The 23,190-nt window shown below is 35.3% G+C and overlaps 1 protein-coding gene across 1 annotated transcript; it reads left to right on the forward strand.

The window, feature by feature from the left end:
• Positions 1–12,498: 12,498 nt before the first annotated feature.
• On the forward strand, positions 12,499–20,896 carry LOC149817970 (glyceraldehyde-3-phosphate dehydrogenase B, chloroplastic-like). Its single transcript, XM_089985801.1, has 9 exons — positions 12,499–12,755; positions 12,858–12,971; positions 14,276–14,437; positions 16,010–16,177; positions 16,274–16,434; positions 17,116–17,177; positions 18,800–18,849; positions 19,698–20,104; positions 20,625–20,896. Exons 1-9 carry the CDS (start codon positions 12,648–12,650, stop codon positions 20,758–20,760), a joined length of 1,368 nt encoding a protein of 455 aa, XP_089841927.1. The 5' UTR covers positions 12,499–12,647; the 3' UTR covers positions 20,761–20,896.
• The last annotated feature ends 2,294 nt before the right edge of the window (positions 20,897–23,190 follow it).

Raw genomic sequence — 23,190 nt, forward strand, 5'->3', positions numbered from 1 at the left:
TAAGCTCACCACTGTCATAAGCAAGATATCATTTTGCATTAAACGGATATCGATAAGGTTAAGCAAGTCAAAAAAATGATTGAATGAATCACAGTATAAAAGCAACAACGTTTTCTTATTTGCTTATACTATGCATTGAGTTGTTACTTACCATGCCAATAAAAGAAATGATTTATCGTATATTTGTGTTTACAATAGCGATTCACATGATAGTGATTTGATTATATCTACGACGTTGTGAAGTGATTTCAATAGAAATCGCTAAATAAGCAGCGATTTGAATAAAAAAATTGTCACCGCAAGCGCGCAACAATGTATTTCTGCACGCACATGTTTTAAAATTCTTTCTATAAATATCTTACAAATCGATATTAAAAAATACATAATATCTTACAAATCGATATACATATTGCATAATATATTACAAATCGATACGGCAATTCAACATAATAGCTTACAAATCAACACTACAAAACGCATAATATCTTACAAATCGATATACATATCACAAAATATATTATAAATCAATACAAAAATTCAGCAAAATAGCTTACAAATCGACACTACAAAACATAATATCTTACAAATCGATATACACATCGCAAAATATATTTCAAATCGATACAAAAATTCAGCATAATAGCTTATAAATCGATATTAACAAACAAAACAATATCTCACAAATTGGTAGTATGTTTCTACAACCGCGATTTGCGATACATTGCATATACTGAGAGAATTAATGATACTGAATGAGGTAGAGGCCCTTCTTCGCGTCTGTAAACAAGCATTCTTGTCAATAGGTCCCAGCGTCTTACAAATATCTTTGATTTTCCAACCATCGAAAGGACAAGATCCACCTGCAATAACAAAATAATGCCTTAATGGCACTCACGATGACATACATTCTTCAATAATAGCATGATGACATGGAAAGGTACTCATGACGCCTTAATGGTACTTGTTGGAATGTTTGTGCGTCATTGTTTTCTTCCATACTGCCTAACGACAACGAAAAAGAAGAGAAGACTATAAAAAGAAATGGCTAACAAATGCCCTATGACGCCCACCAATGATCAAACCGGTCGATCGATTTATAGCTATCTCCACGAGGTAGGAACGAACCCAGAAATATTTTGTAACACAAGCTAAAAACCAAGGCAGGAACCTGGACTCAAGACGAAGACAATGGCTGCTTCAGCGGCAGCAGACGACGGTAAATGGTGCGTCGTCAAAGGGAGCTCTTGTTACAGTAGATGGTGCAAAAATTTACTGGTTAGGGCGAAAACAAAATGTTTGGACTTTGAAGAGTTAACATCATCCTCGACTTTCTAGATTGAGGATATTTTTGTCCTTTTCTCGAACCATTGTTTTCCTTTTTTGGATGGAGGGCATTTTTATCCTTTTCTCAAACCATCGTTTCATGACGAGAATGGCAGGAAAGGGTACTTAAGTCTTTGCAACAGCAATAGACTCTGATGCTAAGTGATGCCGACACACACGGGGATACGAGCCCCTTGTGCTTATATATGTGGCGCTCATTAGGACCTTTGAACACGCACTGTAGCAAACAATGCATCTTCGGGGGAGAACATGCAACACCCTCCCCTCTCATGAGCATGCAACACGTAGACAGTGGCAGAGCATCCTAATGATAACAATGCCCAATATGTAGATTGGCAAACTGCCTTTGAGAGAGGCACTTTTTTGGGAAATGATGGTACCTGGGTTGCGGCTAAGCGATATGACAGAACTAGCATGTAGAAAAAGGCAAGCCATAGGTCTGCCACATATAGAGCCCAGCTTACAAAATGGACAAATGCATTTATGACAGACGATGTTTTAGAAAAAGATGATACATGGGCAACGACTAACATCTACATGGAAGACTACCAGAGCTAGTTATTTTTCAACGAGAAATGGTGAACCATGTCTCGAGAAATTGATGAAAAAAGCAAATTTTGTTTAAACACTGTAGAAAACATCTTAATCATATGTTGTACATTACAGATTTAATAAACACAACCCCAACAAGCGTTCAGACATAGAATAAAAATTTTAACCCATGAATTAAAATTGAATTGACTTAATCAAATAGTCTCAATGAAGTTCACATAGTTTTAAAAACAAAAATAGAATATCTCATGTACGTCAGAACTCGGGTCAGCAGATCATAACCATCGTGCCTTCCAACCAGCTGGTCTCTCCATCATGGTGCTTCAGTACCTGAAAAAGAATTTTAAAAACCAGGTAAGAACTGAAGTTCTCGTATAAAATCCTCTCAAAATCCAATAGTAAAGAATTTAACACATATCAAATCAAATACAAATTTAAGAGAGCTTTACAATCAACATAGAATTAGAATAAACTTTCAATTTAAGCAGTTCAAGTAAGCAAACCACAATTTTATGCAAAATCATACATTTTGAGATACATGAATTAATGCAATATGCATGAACAACTTTTTAAGTTAAATTATTAGTATTTCTTTTGCTCGCATATCCCTATTCAATGAACATAAATTTAATTTGAACTTTCTTAAAAATCCACTGATACTAAAAAATGTCAAAATTCTCAATGTTCAAGGCTGTTCTCAGTGGTAGCATAACACAATTTATATTTTATTTACTGGTTTTACACTTGTTTCTCGATTGATATCAAGAATCATTACTATCAATCAGAACATTAAGAATCACCACCTAATATAAAAACGACAAGAAAATCAACATCTATTGATGTCACTTTCTTAGTATATCAATAACTACAGCTGAGTCAACAACACCACCTCTAAGCAAAATGTTGAAAGTTCCGTATAATTGTGACCGAAAACACGAACCACGCATCAGGTTCTTTAGACAACAAATGAGCATGGTATTTAGTATCTTCATGATCTCCCATAACCACAATGTTCTCACCCTTTCAGAAGGATACTAAGGAAAAAAATTATTATAATGTTTAGTATCTTTACCAATCTTAATTAATTTATAGTTATGCAAATTATCATGCAATAACAAATTTGGATCATCGCCCTTTTTCATTCAACAGTTTAATTAATTAAAAAACAATACCAAAGAATTTTTTTTTTGTAATGTATTTTCAATTTATCATTTCATGAGCAACACGTGCTCATGGCCTCAAAAAAACCATCAGTAGTTCACACATACCCACTATACAATCTAATAACAATTTAAATGTCATTGCAAATTTCAGTGAATATATCCATCACACAAGATATTCAGATTGGAATTCACAATACAACATAAATGCATATTCACATCAAATAAATGAATGCACATTAAATCAAGCAAATCTGATTTATCATATCAGCCAACAATGTAAATTTTTATGGCCATCCAAATTCAGCATCTAAAAATTTCAGATTTGTCAAAATATCCAAAAAAGATCAGCTTTGACAACTAATAAAAATCAGATTTTTAGGCAACTAAAAAAATTCAGGTTTCAAAACAATTTTTAATTCAAGTACATATGACACTTAACCATTCTTGACTGAGTCTTTTAGACCCAATGCTTAATGCCACACACACACACACACACACACACATATATATATATATATATATGTGTGTGTGTGTGTGTGTGTGTGTGTTAAGCCAATCAAGTTAAGAAAATCTAAATGACAAAAAAAGTAAACAAAACATAGGTTTATACTTGCAGCCAAACTGAGACATAAACACTCAAGTTTGCTATCAATATATATATATATATATATATATATATATATATATATATATATATATATATCAAATCAGATTTTAAAGCTCGTTTTGCAAAAGAAACACAAATTTTTATCTTTAACCCAACCACATATTTAAAAGTTTATAAATTCACTGTGTTTCTGGTTCAAGAACGCAAACATATATATATATATATATATGCTTGTGTTTTTTGCATTCTTGAATATATATATATATATATATATATATATATATATATATATATATATATATGTTTGTGATTTTCTACATTCTTGAACATATATATATATATTCAAGAGCATAGAAAATCAGAGACATATATATATATATATATATAGAACGCAGAAAATCGCAGACATATAACTATGTTCAAGAACACAGAAAACACAGACATATATATGTTCAAGAGCACAAAAAATTGTAAACATATATATATATATTCAAGAACATAAAAAATTGTAATATATATATATATATATATATATTCAAGAAGGCAGAAAATTGCAAACATATATATGTTTAAGGACGTAGAAAATCGCAGACATATATATATATATTCAAGAATGCAGAAAATATAGATATATATGTTCAAGAGCACAGAAAATCGCAGACATATATATATGTTCAACAATGCAGAAAATCACATACATATATATATATATTCCTGTTGCATACCTTGTTCACGAACAGAAAAAAAATGCAGGCATATATAAATACATATTTGAGTTTCTTAACCCCATGCAATTCAACCCATGCTAAATTCCTAGTTCTATCAGAAAAAGCGAAGAACTTGTACCTTTACTTGTTGATTCCTAAAAGGAGGAGACAATGGAGAAGAAGGTTTCTCTCTCTCTCTCACGGTTCTGAACCCTCTTCTTTTTCAGTTTAGCCCTCTCTCTCTCTATATAGAGTTGACGTTCCATGCATATTAAATAGAAAGTCTTCTATTTCCACCCTTTTGAAAATAGAAGTCTTTCCTAAACTAAAACTCTCTTATATATATAGATATTTATTATATATATATTATTTTGTTAATATAATTTAGTATTTAAAAAATAATAATTTACCTTAGCATAAATGGATTATGGATCTTGGCAACAGGTCCAAGATCCATATCATAAATAGATCATGGATCTTGGCAATGGGTCCAAGATCCACTTTAATCGTCAGTCACTATATATATTAATATATATGTATTATATATATTGTTTTAATTTCAAACATAAAAAATATAATTATTTAATTAAAAATTATATTTATTAAATACAAGTTATATTTATTAAATAAAAATTAGAGAAAATTTATGAGATATTACAGCCCTCGAGCTTCTCGAAGAACACTGTCGAGGCATAAATATCTTATCTCCAGGATCACAATTCTGACATGGGTATCTAGAAAAAATGGAGCAAGTATAAACCCAAAATGAAGTTACATGTAATAACCTTTGAATTAGAAGCCAACATAAAGGTCCATCCTTGATTAGAATTCCCAATGGACAAAAATAACTCCACAACAAAAAAGATTCAACTACGCAACCATGCTACTCCTGGCAAGAAGAAGAGCCTCAAGCTCAATGAAGGTGAGAAAGGCAACCAGGCTCCAAAGGAAGTGGATGAACATATGGCTAGTAAAGTTTCAATAGTGGAATTTTCATTCCCTCCCTAAAACCTATATCAATAAAGATAGGGGCGTTGAGTGTGAAAGGATCAGGGAGGCGTTGGGCAAGAAAGCAAACCACAAGTGACTCTAGAGGAACCTGTTTAGGTAACTCAATCCCAATTTTTGTCTTAGAATTTGTGTATTAGAGTCAATATCTTTGTATTTAAATATTGTCATACTACAAAATTTTTTGGCTAAATTGGCTAGGTCATGGGTGACTAAAATTTGGAAGAATCATACCCCCCCTGATGGGCCACCTTTAAGAGTATAGTTTTACTGTACAAAGCTTACAATATTAATAGAATAAACTGGTAGGGGTCTACCTAACCTCAACTTGACTTTCAAAAAAAATTTGATTGAGTTTGAAATGATATTTGTTTAAAATGCTAATGACCCCTAAAGGTTGGAACACAAAATGAAATGGTATAGCTGCATGATTGGGAAACAAAATGAGCTCATGGTCATGATTGAGTTTACTTTGGTTTTCTATACTTTTCCAAACTAGTTGTTAGAGGAATTGATTGTCGATGGCTAAACACTTAAATGAGCTAGCTATTATATGACTGTCGAATACTTAACTGAGTTAGTTGTTTTTATATGTTAGCCACTAGCCATTGGATATAACTGTTACATATTTATTTATAACCGTTGAACATTTATTTGTGACTGCTTGACATTTATTCTTGAACCTAAGCTTATATATACTTGGATTCTCTTGTGAGATAATCATCTCTCTTATTTTTTTTTTTTTGTATCTTATCCCTCCCCTTTCATGATCATGTCATGGTAGGTGGCTTCCATAGTACAAGTTGGGTTCATGTTTAACTCAAGAATGAGTGACTTTTTTGTATCCTGAAAGCAAAGTTTCAGTCAACCCTATTGTACTGAGGAATCAATCCTAGATGGGCAATTGTTGCTTTAAAGATAACACTTATATATGTACCTCCAAGCAATTTCTGGTTTGATTAAGTATGTGTTTAAGCTATTTTTTTAACAATCGACACCCACCGGAAGAGGTGGTTTTTGCTGATTCCACGAACGGATGCCATGCACAACGTCTTGCCTGATACCCATGTATTTACAACTATCCTCTCTACCTCCTTCTTCTTTCCTCCACTGAAATCGTCTCCACCTAACACAATAACTACCATTGATCCCCCACCCAACTCAACAACCTTTATTTCATTCATTGATACTCTCACTTAAAACTTTGCCCTTGCAAAGAGGACTATAGAGTAGCTTAAACTGGCACAACAAACCTATGCTTGTGATATTCCTTGTTTTGTGTTGTGTATATCCTCGCCTATTTATCAATGGAAGCATGTGGTCATGCATAATTTCATACATTTTCATACATGATCATGTGTGATAAATGCTTTAAAATGCTTATTTGCGAAGGTTTTTATAGTTTTTCATCAAAGTGTAATTCGAGCAAATTGATCCTCTTTGGAGTATTTTGGAGAAACTAATTAAGTTTTTAAAAAAATATTTTTAGAAAGAGAGGTCTTTTGAAATATTAAAAATTCTATGGACTCTTTTTAAAAGATTTTCTGAAAACCTAGTTAGAGACTATAAATAGTTCTTTTTTAGAAGAGAGGGGTGTTTTTTCCTCTAGCTTTCTGCGTCCTCCCCTCTGTACCTCTTCTTCTTCTTTTTCTTCCCCTTGTTCTCTTCTCAACCGGTTGCCTACCTAATTCTTCTTTCTTCTTCTTCTTATTCAGTGTTTTCCTTAAACCTCATCGTCGCCAGTTTTTCTTGCCCCCATCATCGGAGAGAGAGTGGAGTGCGTGTGATTGTAACGGAGAAGCCATCTTCTTTTTCTCAACCCTTCCATCGGAGGTAAATCGAACGGTTTGCTTCTTCCTCCCCTTTTTCGTATTTTTTAAGATTATAGCATGCATCATAGTTGATTTTTTTTTCATCATCATAATCGCATAAGCATATATAATAGTTCATTCTTTATTTTTTTTGTTCCTGCATATCTGATTAGTTTGCATGCTTTCGATCTTTGTTTTGCGAAAAGAAAAAAAAAATGCAGCTTGAAAATCAATTTTCTTGAGAGGCCTACAAACCATCCTGCATGAGACCTCATTCACGTAGGCTGGTTTGGCGTGTGCAGCAACATAAGATCGGTATGATGTTCTGGTCTCATGTTCTTTGCAACTTTTGGTTCACTCAATCGGATTTAAGAACCACTCGATCAGATTCACGTTCTTCACAACTTTCATTTTGTAGATTGGTTCAGCATAGCGTGGATTAATCCAACCATATACAGCGTTTGTTTGGTCTGGTAAAAGAAAAAAATATTATTTAAAACCAGCTCGTTGCATTGGTTAGTTAGGTTTTGATCGGATCTTCATAAAGTCGGTTCGATTGATCAATCCAGCCAACATCACCTATAGTTCAAAACCGATAAGTGTGTGGCTGCTGCATCCTGGATCTTCATCTAGATCAGCGATCTACATGTGGGTGATTTGATCGAAATGCAAATTTGAACCAATGTTTGTTTAGACCAGTCATACATGCATACCAACGTGTCTAACACCGGTCATCCCAAGGCCTACATCAGATTACTTGCTACTGTAATTGTTTTAGTTAGGCATTAATTCTTTGTGTAGTTATGCAGTTATAATAATTTTTCTTTTTATGTGTTTTGATTCATTAGTCAAATTAATGGGTTTCATTAGTATCATTCTTCCATTAGTTATCTAATCCGGTCATTAAGTTTACTAATTTGCATGCTTCGTTTAGAGTTTAGAGTTTGGTTTATTTAGTTTATTGTTAATTAAGCTAATTAGATTGTTTAGTCAAGTTTTTATTTTCTTGAATAGTAGTTAGTTTCATGTTAGTTCTTGGTTAGTTGCTAGTTAGTTATGTTGTTTTGTCTTGTAGTGTAGTTTGTCATTTTATGTTAGTTTAATTCATGTTTTTTGTGATTTTTCTTTATACTAACCTATAATTTTTGTGTAGTTTTCTTTCATATTTTTTGCATTTTGTCTTTTTATTCTTGCAGGGAAGCGTTCAGACGTGCGAAGAACCCTCTGAGGTCACGAAAAAGGTCCCCCCAAAAGACCCTTCAGGCCCCTCAAAGAGCCCCTTAGAGAGCCCTTAAAAGAAAGGAAAGGTTATAGCAACAAAACAAGAGGGACTAGAAGCTCGAGCACGAAAGACATTTTCTTTTCTTTTTAGATTAGGATTTATTTTATTAATTGGGTCTGTAATAAAACCATTAATTATTTTTTGTAAGTCCTCCGCAGAGGGAAACACTCATTCTTTTATTTAGTTAATTAATTAATTTTTATTTTTAAGGCAACAAAAGTAGTTTTGTGTGGGGTACAAAAGTACTTATCCCATTTTCTGAGTTCGACCCGGACTTCACCACTAGTGTGAACTGGTTTTTATGATTTGATGCACAGTTTGCACAAACATTTTTACTGAAAATATATCTTAAAAATACTTTATTGAAAAAGATGCATCAATATGAAATGTCACTCATGAGAGAGAGTGAAATATTTGAGAGAGTGGACGTAGGTTTATCAAAACAAAACCAGTATACATTGCTCGTCTTTGTTTCTTCTTTAGGCTTGATACCTTCTCTTGGTATCAAAGCCCATAAGAAGACCGAGTAATTTTTGGTGATCCATCTTCATTCACTGTTGTTCAGTAGTTCCTTTGTGATGTGGTGATCATATATTTTTGTTGTTCAACAATGATTATTTGTGTTGTAGTGATCATGTACATATGCAGTTCTGTGGTATTCATTTGTATTGTTCAGTGATAGTGGATGTGTATCATTATGATGGTGATCCCCCTGGTGTGCATTAGTGGTCATAAAGATCAGGTGTATTATTGTGATCATTAGGAGTCATTGTTGTGTGTTACTGTGAGTGTGATCTCTTTGGTGTGCAGCAGAGGTGGTCGCAAAGATCGTATGTGCAATAACTATCATGGAGTTTGTGTGTCATGGTGATCATGCTCCTCCTGCTTATGTTGACTTGCGTCATTAATGACAAACTAGAACCCGAACATGTTGGGAACCATGTGAGGACCCTAGGTAATGCAATGGAATGCTTTCACCCGCCTAGCTTCTATTAAACTCGTTAAGAATAATTATCGCTTGTGGAGATCCCAAATCGAGTCCATCATGTTAAGCCAAGATTCGTTAAAGTTTGTTAATGGATCGTGTCTATGTCCCAATAAAATGACCAAAACCATTAATCTTGTTTTTTAAGCTTGTTGTCGATTTGTTAAAGTTTCTCAATGGATCATTGTTTGAGTGCAAATTAATGTGATTATTGAGGGTGTATTTTTTTGTGAAAAATGTCAGATACCCACATTTTTGGATTTGGATATGACTCCCCTTCTACCCACTTATGCACACTAAATCATGTTTTCAAATGACCAGGATGACTCAATTCGTAGTTCTTTGTTGGCTTTTATTGTTGTGCTACAACAATAAAAGTTGATGTGAATGTAGACCCCTTCGTTGTCTTCTTCTTATTGACCATATTATATTAATAAACAAAATTAATTTTTTCTACAATAATAAGACATGAAATATTGAACAAGCATTGCAAAAAATAAATAAACTATGTGTTTCAAAAGGCATAAAAAAAAGAACATTGTGATTACTAGAAATATTAAAAAAAATATTTTATTTAAAAAAACAAAAACAAAAGAGAACATTGTTGATTCAGCCATTAAACAAAAAAGAACAATGTTTGATTCAACCGATATATAAAAGAGAACATTGTGCTCATAGAAAAAACACGTTGTCGATGGTTCAATAGTGATGATGCCCTTCCTATGAATAGTTGTCAGAAATAGTTGACAAAAATAGTTACCGAAAGGGAAGCAGGTTGGAGACCACTCGTTGTAGACAAAAGGAAAAAAAAAACCTAGATTATGCGTAAATGATCAAGTTGGAGACCACAATGGGTTTATATATGATTTGAGGAAATATTTTGAAAAAAACAAGAAATATCGCATATTTATCATAATTGTGCAAATATTTAAGTACGATATTTGCGATATAAGGCGATTCACAAATTACTTTATGCGAGATCGTGCAATATATACAAATAAGTATGATATTTGTGAATTTAGTTGTAAGTGATAAGTGGAATTTCATAAATAAATTCGTGTGATTTTTGAAAGTATATGCGAAAAGTATGATATTTAAGAATTTAGTGGTAAGTGGAGTTTCGCATATAAATTTATGTGATTTCGTGAAAGATATGTAAGAGCGTAGGATATTTGCAATTTTGGTGGCTTCAGTTTAACCGAAAATTCGCAACTAAATTTATGTGAGTTCGTGAGTTCCATATAAAAAAATTTATGATTCTAAATTTAAGTGAGAGTTGGACCTAGCCGAAGGGCGGTATAATTTTATCGCAATCAAGTCTTAATTCACAATTGCGAAGGGTAAAAAGGTCCTAACGATGTTGAATATTTATGATTTTGGACATTAGGAAAATATAAAAAATTATAAGGTTTTTAGGAAATCGGGTCAAATTATTCATACAATATGATCATTTTATACAATATGATTGTAACTGCTCTCACTCGGCTGAAATCCTGGAACCTTATGGCCATGTTTGAACCCAAGGAAAAAAATCTCATAAAAAAAAAGAAAATGTTGACCATGGAAAGTTTTGATGTGAAAACTTTTTCAAATGAAAAAAAATCACTTATTTGTGTATAATGAAAAATTAGGGTTGAAATACCAATGAGGGCTCAGCTTGTTTGGTAGGAGCTGTTAGTGCAGGTCACCATACGTTGGGATGCTGCAAGTTCAAAACCCATTGGTATATTGTGCAACTGGTGGGGGTCTGCCTAACCCCAGCTTGCCTTTCAAAAAAAAAAAATCGGAGTTGAGAGAGAGAGAGAGGCGATAAGGTCGATTGATTTGAAAGTGGGCTGCTCTAATGTAAAAAAAAAACTTTTGATATGGATAATTCCTCTACCCTCTTAGGTGGAGGAAAATTTTCCATAAAAAATGCATGGTTTTAGAAAAAACTTTCTGTTCAAAAGTGTTCTTTTGTTTGGGATGGATGGAAAAGTTGGCACTTTTTCTTTCTTACTTGCATTTTTTCTACCATATCCAAACATGTCCTAAGAGTGCTTATGGGTACAATTATTTCTTGATAACAGGAAAAAATGTCCATTTCAAAGCAACTTACCTGAGCAAATCATGTAACCCGGTCTTATGTAATAATGTAAAACGTCAACATATAAGTGACACGTCCCTGTGTAGCGGCCCACTAGTTACTTTTGGATGCTAAAACAAGATAGGCATCAGATCTTGCATTGGCATATTACAACGACCTTGCAAAATGCCGTTTTACTTTATCCACTCTCTCAAAATTGCAAGTTCTCAGTTTATCCCACTTTTCAAGATAAGTGGGCGCATCAAAACTAGTACGGATCCCATCATTTGACATGGGATGAGCTCCATCCTACATTCAATCCTAACCCTTTAATGAAAGGCTGGGATTAGTCCACTTTTTCACTTGGACCTGGATTGATCCTCACCGTTCATATGCTTCAGCTGGACGACTAGGATATGTCAAAGGATGGGATCCTTTTTCCATCTAAACACCTCTAGCCCTTGCATCTAGGGGGTGTCAATGGGTCGGGTTTGGTTCAGACCCAGGTAGAACAAGACTTGAACTAGATTTTTGGGTATGGTATCTGGTCTGGACCGATAAGAACTACATGAACCAGACCTGGACCGGTAAAATAATAATTTTTATCATTTTTACAGTGAAAATTTGTGAGTCTTAATCAGAACTCGAGTCTGGTACAAAATTTCACAAACTATACCCAGGTCCATGTATTAATCAGATATTTGGGTCTTGACCCGGGTCTTAATCAGGTCTTCTTATTTGTCACCATACCCGGACCCTATAGGGTTTGGTCTGGGTCGGGTCCTTGTAAACCCGATCCATTGACACCCCTACCTACATCTACATATCACCACCAATTCTGGAGAGTTGGTTCCAAAAATCATAACAATAGAGACGCTTATTAAAGGGTCTCATTTGTCAGTGGCCCAACCCAATAAAAGAGAGGGTGCAATCTAGTGTCTCAAAAGTACTGTAAGGAAAAAAAAGAGAAATGAAGGTGAGAAAATGTGTGGCTTAGACACCCACACCATCTTATCTAGAATCCCATGCCCTCTCGCCACACACTGAGCTCCACATCCAGAATGGGATTGAACTATAACACAGGCCATTTTGAGGTCACCCATCACTCTTAGTTGCAACCATAATGGCTACTCATGCAGCTCTTGCTTCCTCCAGGATCCCCACCACCAACACTAAGCTCTGCACCAAAGGCACACTCCCCCACATCCACAGCCTCCCATCCTTCTCCAAGGTCGGTTAGAACACTTGCAGTGTTTCTTTTGTTTTAGTCTTCATTTATTTTTTTCTATTTTAACTTAGATTCACCACCACCATGACCACCATTTTTTCACAGAGATTGGATGTGGCTGAATTTTCTGGATTAAGATCGAGCTCGTGCACCACATATGCTAGCAATGCCAGAGAATCCACCTTCTTCCATGTCTTGGCTGCTCAACTTACACCCAAGGTATTCAAAGTACAAAGTCTTTCTGTTTTATAACAAGAACTTTGATTTGCCATACCAACGGGGGGCTCAGCTTGTTTGGTAGGAGCTGTTAGTGCATGTCACCATGTGTTGGGAGGTTGCAAGTTCAAAACCCAGTGGTATGTAGTGTCACCATGTGTTGGAACGTTATAAGTGCGAGCTGTATTGACTTGATATGGCCCTGTTGATGCGTTCACCATGCCTTGTTTGCCTAACATATCGCACCTTGATTGTGTTCTTCCAACGAAAAAATGTGTAAATACTCAAGTTTGATCTTCATCCAAGAAAATAAATACGTAATTCATTTAAAAAAAAGGGTCATGTTGGATGTATATTGTTGGTGCCGAAATAGATAAATGATAATTTATAAAAGGAAAATATTGGCTACCCTCGGATATGCCATACTTTCTTTCTGATACAATACAAATCGCCAGCTCTCTCTCTCTCTCTCTCTGAATCAAGCTCTTTTAATATGATCTATATGGTTTGCTTAATCAAAAAGTGTTTTAGATCACTTGATTAGTTTTTTCCAAGGGCTACAAAATTTCACAATGCACAATGTCTCAAAATTTTAATATTAAGAAAATCATCAAAACCACCCGATCCAATGGGCATTTCCTAATAAATTGACCATGTTGAGAACATTTTTTGCTGTCAAATTGGCCAAATAAAACTTGTACCTATGAGTAGTGGATGTCAACGGGTCGGGTTTACCCAGATCCAACCCATACCAAACCCTATAGGGTCCGGGTAGGGTGATAAATAAGAAAACCCAATTATGACCCGAGTCCGGACCTAAAAGCCCAATTAATACATGGATCCGGGTATAGTTTATGAAATTTTATGCTAGACCCGAGCCGGACCCAAGTTCCAATTAAGACAAACAATTTTTCAATATAAAAATGATAAAAAATAATATTTTACTGAGTATGGCCCAAGTCTGGTTCATGTAGTTCTTATTGGGTTCGGGTATGATTTCTCTTATGTTGGGTCCGATTAGACCCAGGTCCAGACTCAATATACAATACCTGAAAAATCGGAGCCAGGTCTGGTTCCACCTGGGTTGACCCGTTGACACCCCTACCCATGAGATTAGGTTGCTTTAGAGAGCCTCTTGTTCTCCTAAGAAGAACCGTTTTATCCAGTGTTCTCAAGCTAAAGCTCCGGCCAATATTTTTTTCGTCCATAAATAAGTTCTCACCTGCAAATTTTCAAACAAGCATTAGAATATGTATGCAACTTGGATTGGATGTATAACGTAAGGGTGTTATCCATGATGACTGCAGAGTGCAGGATCAAGTGCTAATAAGGGGCAAACGGTGGCAAAGCTTAAGGTGGCCATTAATGGCTTTGGACGCATCGGTCGCAACTTCCTTCGGTGCTGGCACGGTCGCAAGGACTCCCCACTTGATGTTATTGTCGTCAATGACAGTGGTGGTGTCAAGAACGTGAGTTATCGCTCTTCTCCATCTTGTGATATCATGAAAATCCCTGTTTTTCTCAAGACGATTTACGGAAAATATTGTTATATATATAGAATTACTAGATCATGAGAACTGAAAATATGAGGACTAACGTGTGAACCACTATTTTTATGGTTTTTTTGTTCTTTTCTCGAGTCTAAGAGTATCGATGTGATCTACATGCTTGGTTTTATAAAAACTCACTCTTGAATCATCTTAGTTTGATGTATAAACATGATTTTTTTAAGGTTTTAAAATCAATGACTCTAATCTTCATAAATATTCAAGCATTCAAAAATCACATTTTTTTTTATAGAAAATACATGATTCAATGGTTTATTCCTAGCAAATTCATGTGCCCAGCACATCCACATGGTTGGATTTGAAAAAAAAATATCGAAAATGCTCATATTTATAGTTCTCATATTTCAGTTCTCATATATTTCTAACACTTTTTTTTTGCAAATCCAACAATGTTCTTGGCATGGTGAATTTGCCAGTTGGATAATGTATTTTGTATAAAAAAAATTCAAATTTTGAATGCTTGAATATTTATGAAGATTGCTAGCCATTGATTTTTAAAGCCTTAAAAAAATATCATTTATACATCAAAATTGGATGATTCAAGAGCAATTTCTTATAAAATCAAATAAGCAGATCACATCCGCGCCATTAGATTCAAGAGAAAAGAACAAAACAATCATAAAAATTACAATGCATTTTCAACACTTTTTTTGAAAATCAACCATGTTGATGTGCTTAGCATAGAGAATTTGCTAAGAATCTACCATAATGTGTATTTTCAATGAAAAAATGTGATTTTTTAATGTTTGAATATTTATGAAGATTATGAGCCCTTGATTTTAAAGCCTTAAAAAAATCTCATTTATGCATCAAAATTGGACAATTCAAGAGTGGGCTCTTAGAAAACAAAATATGCAGTCAGTACGATTAAATTCAAGACAAAAGAACAAAAAATCCATGAAAACTGTGGTTCATATATTAGTTATCATATTTTCAATTCTCATATTCTAGTGATTATATATATAAGATAATTAAAATATATTTATAAACCAAATATGTTTACTGGTATGAACCAAGTTTTTTACTTTATATATATATATATAACTAGGATATGTATACTATCGGAAGATCGGATGGTTACTGTAACACGAACTCACTCATCCAATTTTCTCTCTAACTCACACCGAATGACTACCATCACGGTTGGAGGCCGTCCGGTGGGGTGGCCGCTGGTAGCCAGACATGGATGGGTTATGCGAAGGTGATAGAGGTGGTGGGAGGGGAAAGAGGAAAGAAGAGGACAAAAAAAAAGGGAAAAGATGGATGGGCTCGGGTTACATAGATTTGGTTCAACCACTATACCATATTTCACTTAAACTAAAAAATATAAAAACTGGGGATGATTTTGGATTTGCTTTATAAAGGAGGAATGATTACGGGAAAAAACTTGGTTTAAAAGCGACAACGTTTTGAAAATATCGTTTTTTTTCGGTGTCATATCGGCCTTCGAGGGATTGCATGACTGTGGTGCAGGCTGCGCATCTGCTGAAGTACGATTCTATGTTGGGGACGTTCAAGGCTGAGGTGAAAATTGTTGACAACGAGACGATCAGTGTTGATGGTAAGCCAATCAAGGTCGTCTCCAGCAGAGACCCACTGAAGTTGCCCTGGGCTGAGTTGGGTATTGACATAGTCATCGAGGCAAGTTTGATGTTTCCAACCAACTGTGGAATCATATTCATATGTCGAGATCTTTTTTGGGGTGTACTGATTTGAGAAATCAGTTTCTGGGTACAGGGGACTGGTGTTTTTGTTGATGGCCCTGGAGCTGGCAAACACATCCAAGCTGGAGCTAAGAAAGTTATAATAACAGCCCCAGCTAAAGGGGCCGACATCCCAACCTATGTTGTGGGAGTCAATGAAGGAGATTACTACCATGAAGTTGCCAACATCATAAGGTGAATCACAATTGTTTACTTCATCTAGATTCTGATAAATTCGAAAAATTCCTGTTTTTTTTTTTGTGGGGGGAGGGGTCTTTCCTTCCTCCAGATGCAAATTAGAACTCTAGGATCTTTTGGCGACTATGATTTAAGATCTTGCAATCGAAAATCTAGAATTTCTTGTATTTTCAGAATTCCTACTAGAAATAGGAAACATGAAAATACCAAAAGGTTTAGTTATTAGAAGAAAAAAGCCAAACATAGAAAGATGTTTATTCTGATCAATTTCACATACTGTGGTAACATGGTAAGAAACAAGCTGCATTCTCTTGTCAGTGAGTTTGTTGATATTGGTCCTCCAGATAAGTAATGAGTGTCTTGGAGACAATGTTCTCGATAGAAGACTTTAGAGGAGCAATGAGATGAAATGATCAACTTGTTTTTCCCTCAAACTTTTGCTTGACATGCTTCAGTGGATTTTTCAAAAAGGATGTTTTTGGTCTGTGAAAGTGTTTTACAATTTGTAGGTTAAGAACTTTTTTTGTTTCAGTAGCATTTGGAACCGCCAACAGATGGTACTTCTCTTTCAGTCGAGCAAATTGGCCATCTTTTTAGCCTGAAATAAGAGTTAAACATTTTTACATTTTTTGTTCCTTTGATCTTCTAGATAGATAATGAATGGGTAAATCCTTGCAGCAATGCTTCATGCACCACGAACTGTCTTGCTCCATTCGTGAAGGTCTTGGATGAGGAATTCGGTAAACCATTCACTTCTAATAACCTTTTCTTCCCTTATCTATATCTTTCGTATCTGTTTATCACTTGAATATATTAAAAAGAATGTTAGTTGTCAGATCTCTTTTGATGATTGTATGGCTTGCCTAGGCTTCCATGAGCTCATGTATTATTGACTATGAAAATGTTGGTTTGGCATTGGTTTGTGGTGCCGTGCCAGTGGTACTTCAACTTTGAATCTTTGATTGTCATTCAATAGGATATATAACGATAAGGTTACACCTTTCAGCAGAATGCTATTAGGCCATGACATTGAAAATGGCACTGGATGCACTCAAAGAATACAAAAGTTATCATTTATGAAATGAAGTAAAACAATGTAGTGCTAATAGGGCAGAGAAACAATCATATATTATCCTCCTGCTGGTGATGCTTATGAACACCAAAGGGTACAGCAAGATGCTGCTATTTTTTTGTGAAAAGTTTGATATTTACTTGATGGTTGGCCTTCCTATTACTGGAGGTTCAATATTCTGGAAAGTTATGAATTTTAGGTAGCTTTCGCATGTAACCTAATGCTGGCACATTTTGGACACATTTCAGACCCATGTTCACATACAACTTTTTGCCGTTCAAGCAAACCACTAATGAATAGGATATAATGAGATAGCTATGCACATTGAGGTTCATGAATTTGCTTCTGTTCCACACGATACAAATCAGCTTTCTAGTTTCACATAAAAAGATTGGAGTTGATGCCGTACACTAGTAGAAACATTGGAGTTCATGAACTTGGCTGAATCTCATCTTATGCAAAAGTACAGTGGGTGGATATTTTTGGCTTTGTTAAGTTTCAAAAACTAAGGTTTCAGGCTAACTTTGGAAGCATCAACAGTATGTGCCTTCTCATTTGACACCAATTGTTCTAGGGGATCCTCCGTGATGACAGAACTAATTGGATAATCTGCTCGCATTTTGAAGTCATTAGTTCTTCTTAAGAAATTAATAATAAACATTGGTGTTATTGTTCTGGTTGTTTTCCAAGCCTCATTTATTTTTTAAAACTATTAATTCATGATTTAATTCAACTACATGGTTCCTATGAAAACCGGATTGCTCAAGGAAACCTTCTTGGACGGAGAGCCATTGACATCATCTTCTCGGTACTAGGTTCTCTGTGATAAATCATAATTATTGTTTATGTAAATTCCAGAAGACAGCATTAACTCTTTTTATCTCTTTCCATGGTATTTCTTTTTTCTCCCTTAGCTTGTATTGAAGTAACAATCCACATGATCTGCTGTGATGCTATAATACTCAAACTTCACTACAATCACTCTCCCATGAGAAATCACTCATGATTCACATCAATCTCTTTGAAAATATGCTCCATTCCCTGGATAGCCAGCCTGTCATTACCAGCGTGATCAGCAACCTCATTGGGTGGTTTTATTGAAAACATTATCTTGGAAAACAGAGCTTTATACTTTTGAGTCTTTATATTTCTTAAAATACGTTGTTTTCTTGCACATACTGGTAGGGAATTGAATCACTTATATCGGTAATTCGTCTGGAGTAGTTATGAAAAAGCAAATCATGGTAACATGGTTAGCATGAACTGAAAACTCGATTTGTTTGTTTCTAGGTATTGTCAAGGGCACTATGACAACCACTCATTCCTATACTGGTGATCAGGTATGGACCAACTCATTTCCAACCCACAGTTCTCCATATGAAAAATGCTTTGATGTAGTGAACAGTGCTGTAGCCCTAGTAGCCAGTCATCTCATGTTGATAATGGTGACACTTTTGAGATGGATAATTGAGGCTGTTATTTAATATCAGTGTCACTACATAAAATCATGATTTTTTTTTCTTTTTCAAAAGTATTGGAGGTTGGGGATCTGGTCACCATTTAAACAATCTTTTTTTTTCTGTAAAAAAGGCATTGAAACCCAGAAAAAAAGATCCGAAGCTCAGCAGGCTCCAGAGCAATCCCTGTATCTAAATATGAAAACCTGATTGGATCTTGTTTTGTAATTCGTACCTACTTAACCAACCAATTTTGTCAAAGCTGGGCCCATAATCCAAGCCATTGGCTGCTGTGCCTCATTGTGGAACTGAAAATTTGCCATTGTAGAGGAAGATTCATCTTTGCTTTGATGTTTGATCTTTAATAACATTCTCAGTGGATCTGTTCACTTTCACTTAATTGGATTTGTTTGGTTATACCAACTTTCAAAGTAGTGGATAAGATGGATTTGCATGAAGATCACATCTTCCCAGATCATTCTACTTCTCTGGATAAGTTGGTGTACACAAATACCCCTAACAATTTGTGTACTTTCATGCTCAAGTCCCTGTAAGATAAAATTGGGCATCACATGCAACATGACTAAGATCCTGAGCTCCACTGCTTCTGCCAGTTTAAGATCAGAATTCAAAGAATTGGTCATGTTCCATGAGATATTGAGCAATCTTGTCTTTTTGTTATGAACTTTCTTTATCAGCATAAGTAAATCATCTTTTCTATGTTTGTTTAGAGACTACTTGATGCATCACACCGTGACTTGAGGAGAGCAAGAGCAGCAGCACTCAACATAGTGCCAACAAGCACGGGTGCAGCCAAGGCTGTGTCACTTGTGCTACCTAAACTCAAAGGGAAGCTCAATGGCATTGCTCTGAGGGTCCCTACACCAAATGTCTCTGTTGTGGATCTTGTTATCAATGTTGAGAAGAAGGGTATCAGTGCTGAAGATGTTAATGCTGCATTCAGAAGTGCTGCTAATGGACCTCTTAAAGGCATACTAGATGTGTGTGATGTGCCACTCGTATCCGTCGATTTCCGATGCTCAGATGTGTCTTCCACCATTGACTCATCATTGACCATGGTCATGGGTGATGACATGGTAAAAGTTGTTGCTTGGTATGACAATGAATGGGGTTACAGGTGAGCCACTTTTCCTTTTACTTGTTATGGTGTAGATGTTTTTGCATCTGAACCGAGTATAGCATAAAAAATGCACATGAACAAATATGATGCCACAAATCCAGAAATTCTGGATGTTACATGAAACTTGACCAATTAGGTAAACTGTGAAGTTAAGGTTTTTTCATGTACACTTTTCTTTCCAGATGGAATTTAGTTTGTCAGACAATTCTAGAGATTCCTCAGAGTTTAAGCATCACGTATAACATGAGCAAGTTTGTAAGCTCCAATGATTCTATTATTCTTGGGGAATCTGCATCAGTGCCATAGTTGGCATAGCATGAAGGATATATGGCCAAATTTATAGACACCACCTTCCCCATCTCCCAAGCATTCCCATTGTAAAAGCTTTCATGTTCATGGACTTGGTCATGTTCCATGCATTAACTTTGTGTGTGTGTGTGTGTGTGTGGACCTGTGCATGCGTGTATGATATATAAATCTCTGTTTGATTTTTACCGGAATTTATCTATGGTTGCAGTCAAAGAGTCGTGGACTTAACACATTTGGTGGCAGCCAAGTGGCCAGGGTTAGAACTGCCCAAAGGAGGAGACCCTTTGGAAGAATACTGCAAGAAAGAGCCAGGAGATGAGGAATGTAAAGTCTATGAAAATTGATATTTTTGTATAAACTTTTTTATATGTTGGTGAATAATGTTATTATTGACATCGATAAAACATCGGAAGTTTTTGTGCAGTTTCTGGAGGATACCATAGTTATCCATCCCCAATAAAAGCTGTGATTTTTTGGTGCGTTACTAACTGCGGGTCGGTTCACGATCCATGATCCAAACAGATCTTAAACACTGAAGCACTAAATTGAGATCCAAAATCTTGACAGGTTTCAGTCTTGTGTTTTGACACAGCAGTTCTCCTAATCTTTAAATATGTGCCACACAAAATATGTTGATAATCTTGTCTTCTTTCTAATGAGCTCAAATTCACAAATTTTCAGATCAAACAATGGGATTGACTGTTGGACCAGAATGTTGTCACATTGAGACACTCCAGCTGGTCACAGTCCAGAACGAGGTCCAAAACGACTATTTTTATCGATGGACAAAACTCAAAAGTTTTAGATAAAATCGTTATCTTTCCAACGAAACAGAAATAAGAATTTTTTGAGTTTGGATAGTCCATATATGATTTAATCAATGAGGTGGACTGACGAAGGACAGAACAGTCACCGAGTAGTTATCCTTCCTGTTTTGGGCTATTTTTGACAACAATAACTCCAAAAACAGAGAAAATGAGAACACAAAGATTGTTGGGAAGATCAATAGCTTTTTGACAAAATAAACCATGCAAATTTTCAATTACAAACGTGAGAATTATGCCTAAAATACCACAAGCTGGTCAGATTAGGTCAGAACTTTGAAAAACAAAACCACATAAAATTGAAGCCCAAGTTAAAAGTCTATTTTCGAAAATAGAGATGATCGAATCATGTGATAGTCAAAACATAAAAGTTGTCGAGATGTTTGACAGCTTTCCAACGAGTCCAAGAACTCTTTAAATGGACCAATATCAAGGGATATATGATTTGTTTATTAAGACTAGGTCGAAAGAAAATCCAAACCGAGAACAAACACAACCTTAAACAAACCAAAATTTACTTTATCTGGTTTTAATTGGGTGTTTAAGTTCAACCTGCAGGAAAACAAGATAATAACAAAGTTTCTAGCCGAACCAAAAATGGATGAAGACTGATAACTCAAGCACCAGGTTCTTCCGAAACAATGCACACTCAAAGATGAGAATACAATCCACGACCATCACAATTTCACAAACAGTACAATATTCCACAGCAGCCACAAGGTTTATTACGATCAAGAACAATGTTGACACGACTAGGACTGGCACGAACATGGGCAACAACAAGGTACTCAGTTCAGTAATGGTTCCACACGAACAACAAGGACTCAACAACAAAAATACAACCAACAAGAACTCGGCAACAATGGCTCCAAATGGAAGCCACAAGAATTAACCTTCAATGGTGCACACGGTTAGGGCTTGTCTAAGGTGAGAACTCCATTTTTTTCTCAAAATTTTTGAGATGGCAAGAGAGAGACCCCTCCAATATTTTTTCATGAGGGATTTAATGGGGCATAAAATGCAGCATAGCCTCTCATAGGCCATGTAGGAGATAACCTTCTTTGAGGCCTCATTTCAAATCCTAGGCTCTCATTGCACCTCAAGGTTGTCCAATAGAAATTCGACTAATTTAAAAGGAGAAGACCAACTGGGCGGTACCTCTAAAATATCCAATGGTTCTTGAGTGAGGTGGTTGACCCTTGATTGATCACTCAAATGGCCACCTCATTCAAGACTCAATTACAAAAGGCTACATGGCAAGCGGGCCTTTCTACTAAATTAGATCCAGATCTGAATCAAAAAGGGAAAAAACACTACCCTGGGTCTCCATACACCCTCTAGTGCCACAAATAAATCCTAACGGACATCAGACCTACTAGGATCCATAGAATCCGACACCTAAAAAAAAAAAACAAAAACAATAAAATAAAATAAAACTAAAACAAAAAATACAAGGGTGATTCCAAAAATCACAAAAACGAAACCACAAAACAAAATATATTTTCTAAGATGAATAGAACCAAAATTCTTAGAAAATAAAAACTTAAAATGATCAAAATACCCCTCAACCCCAAATGAACCCAAAATGGGCAATTTTGATATGGGATCGCATGTCTCGCAATCCAGATCGAGTGTAATATCTCATATTTTCCATGATTTTTTATAATCATAAAATATAAATTTTAAATTATATATTATATTTAAATTGATAAAATCATGAAAAACCAATTAAAATATAGGTGACATCAACATGGTCTGGGCATGGTCTAGGGCCCACTGACAATACCTAATTGAGCTATGTATAATCTCAGAAAATTCCAGTTTTTAACATTTAAATTTAAGCAAAATTCAAGTTAAATTCAAGAAAGATTCAAAAGCGAAATTCAGGTATGACCACCGTTTGATCCACCTCGGAATGTAGATCGTGTTGGTGACCTGTTTTTATGAAAT

This window comes from Nuphar pumila, chromosome 13 (genome assembly GCF_984573655.1).
Source record: "Nuphar pumila chromosome 13, dmNupPumi1.hap1.1, whole genome shotgun sequence".
Taxonomy (NCBI): Eukaryota; Viridiplantae; Streptophyta; class Magnoliopsida; order Nymphaeales; family Nymphaeaceae; genus Nuphar; species Nuphar pumila.

Bases quoted from the DNA above. Each gene is read 5' to 3' on its own strand.
- LOC149817970 (XM_089985801.1), top strand. From the start codon at position 12,648: ATGGCTACTCATGCAGCTCTTGCTTCCTCCAGGATCCCCACCACCAAC. The intron at 12,756-12,857 runs GTCGGTTAGAAC...ATTTTTTCACAG, and splicing joins GCCTCCCATCCTTCTCCAAG to AGATTGGATGTGGCTGAATT. The intron at 16,178-16,273 runs GCAAGTTTGATG...TTCTGGGTACAG, and splicing joins GTATTGACATAGTCATCGAG to GGGACTGGTGTTTTTGTTGA.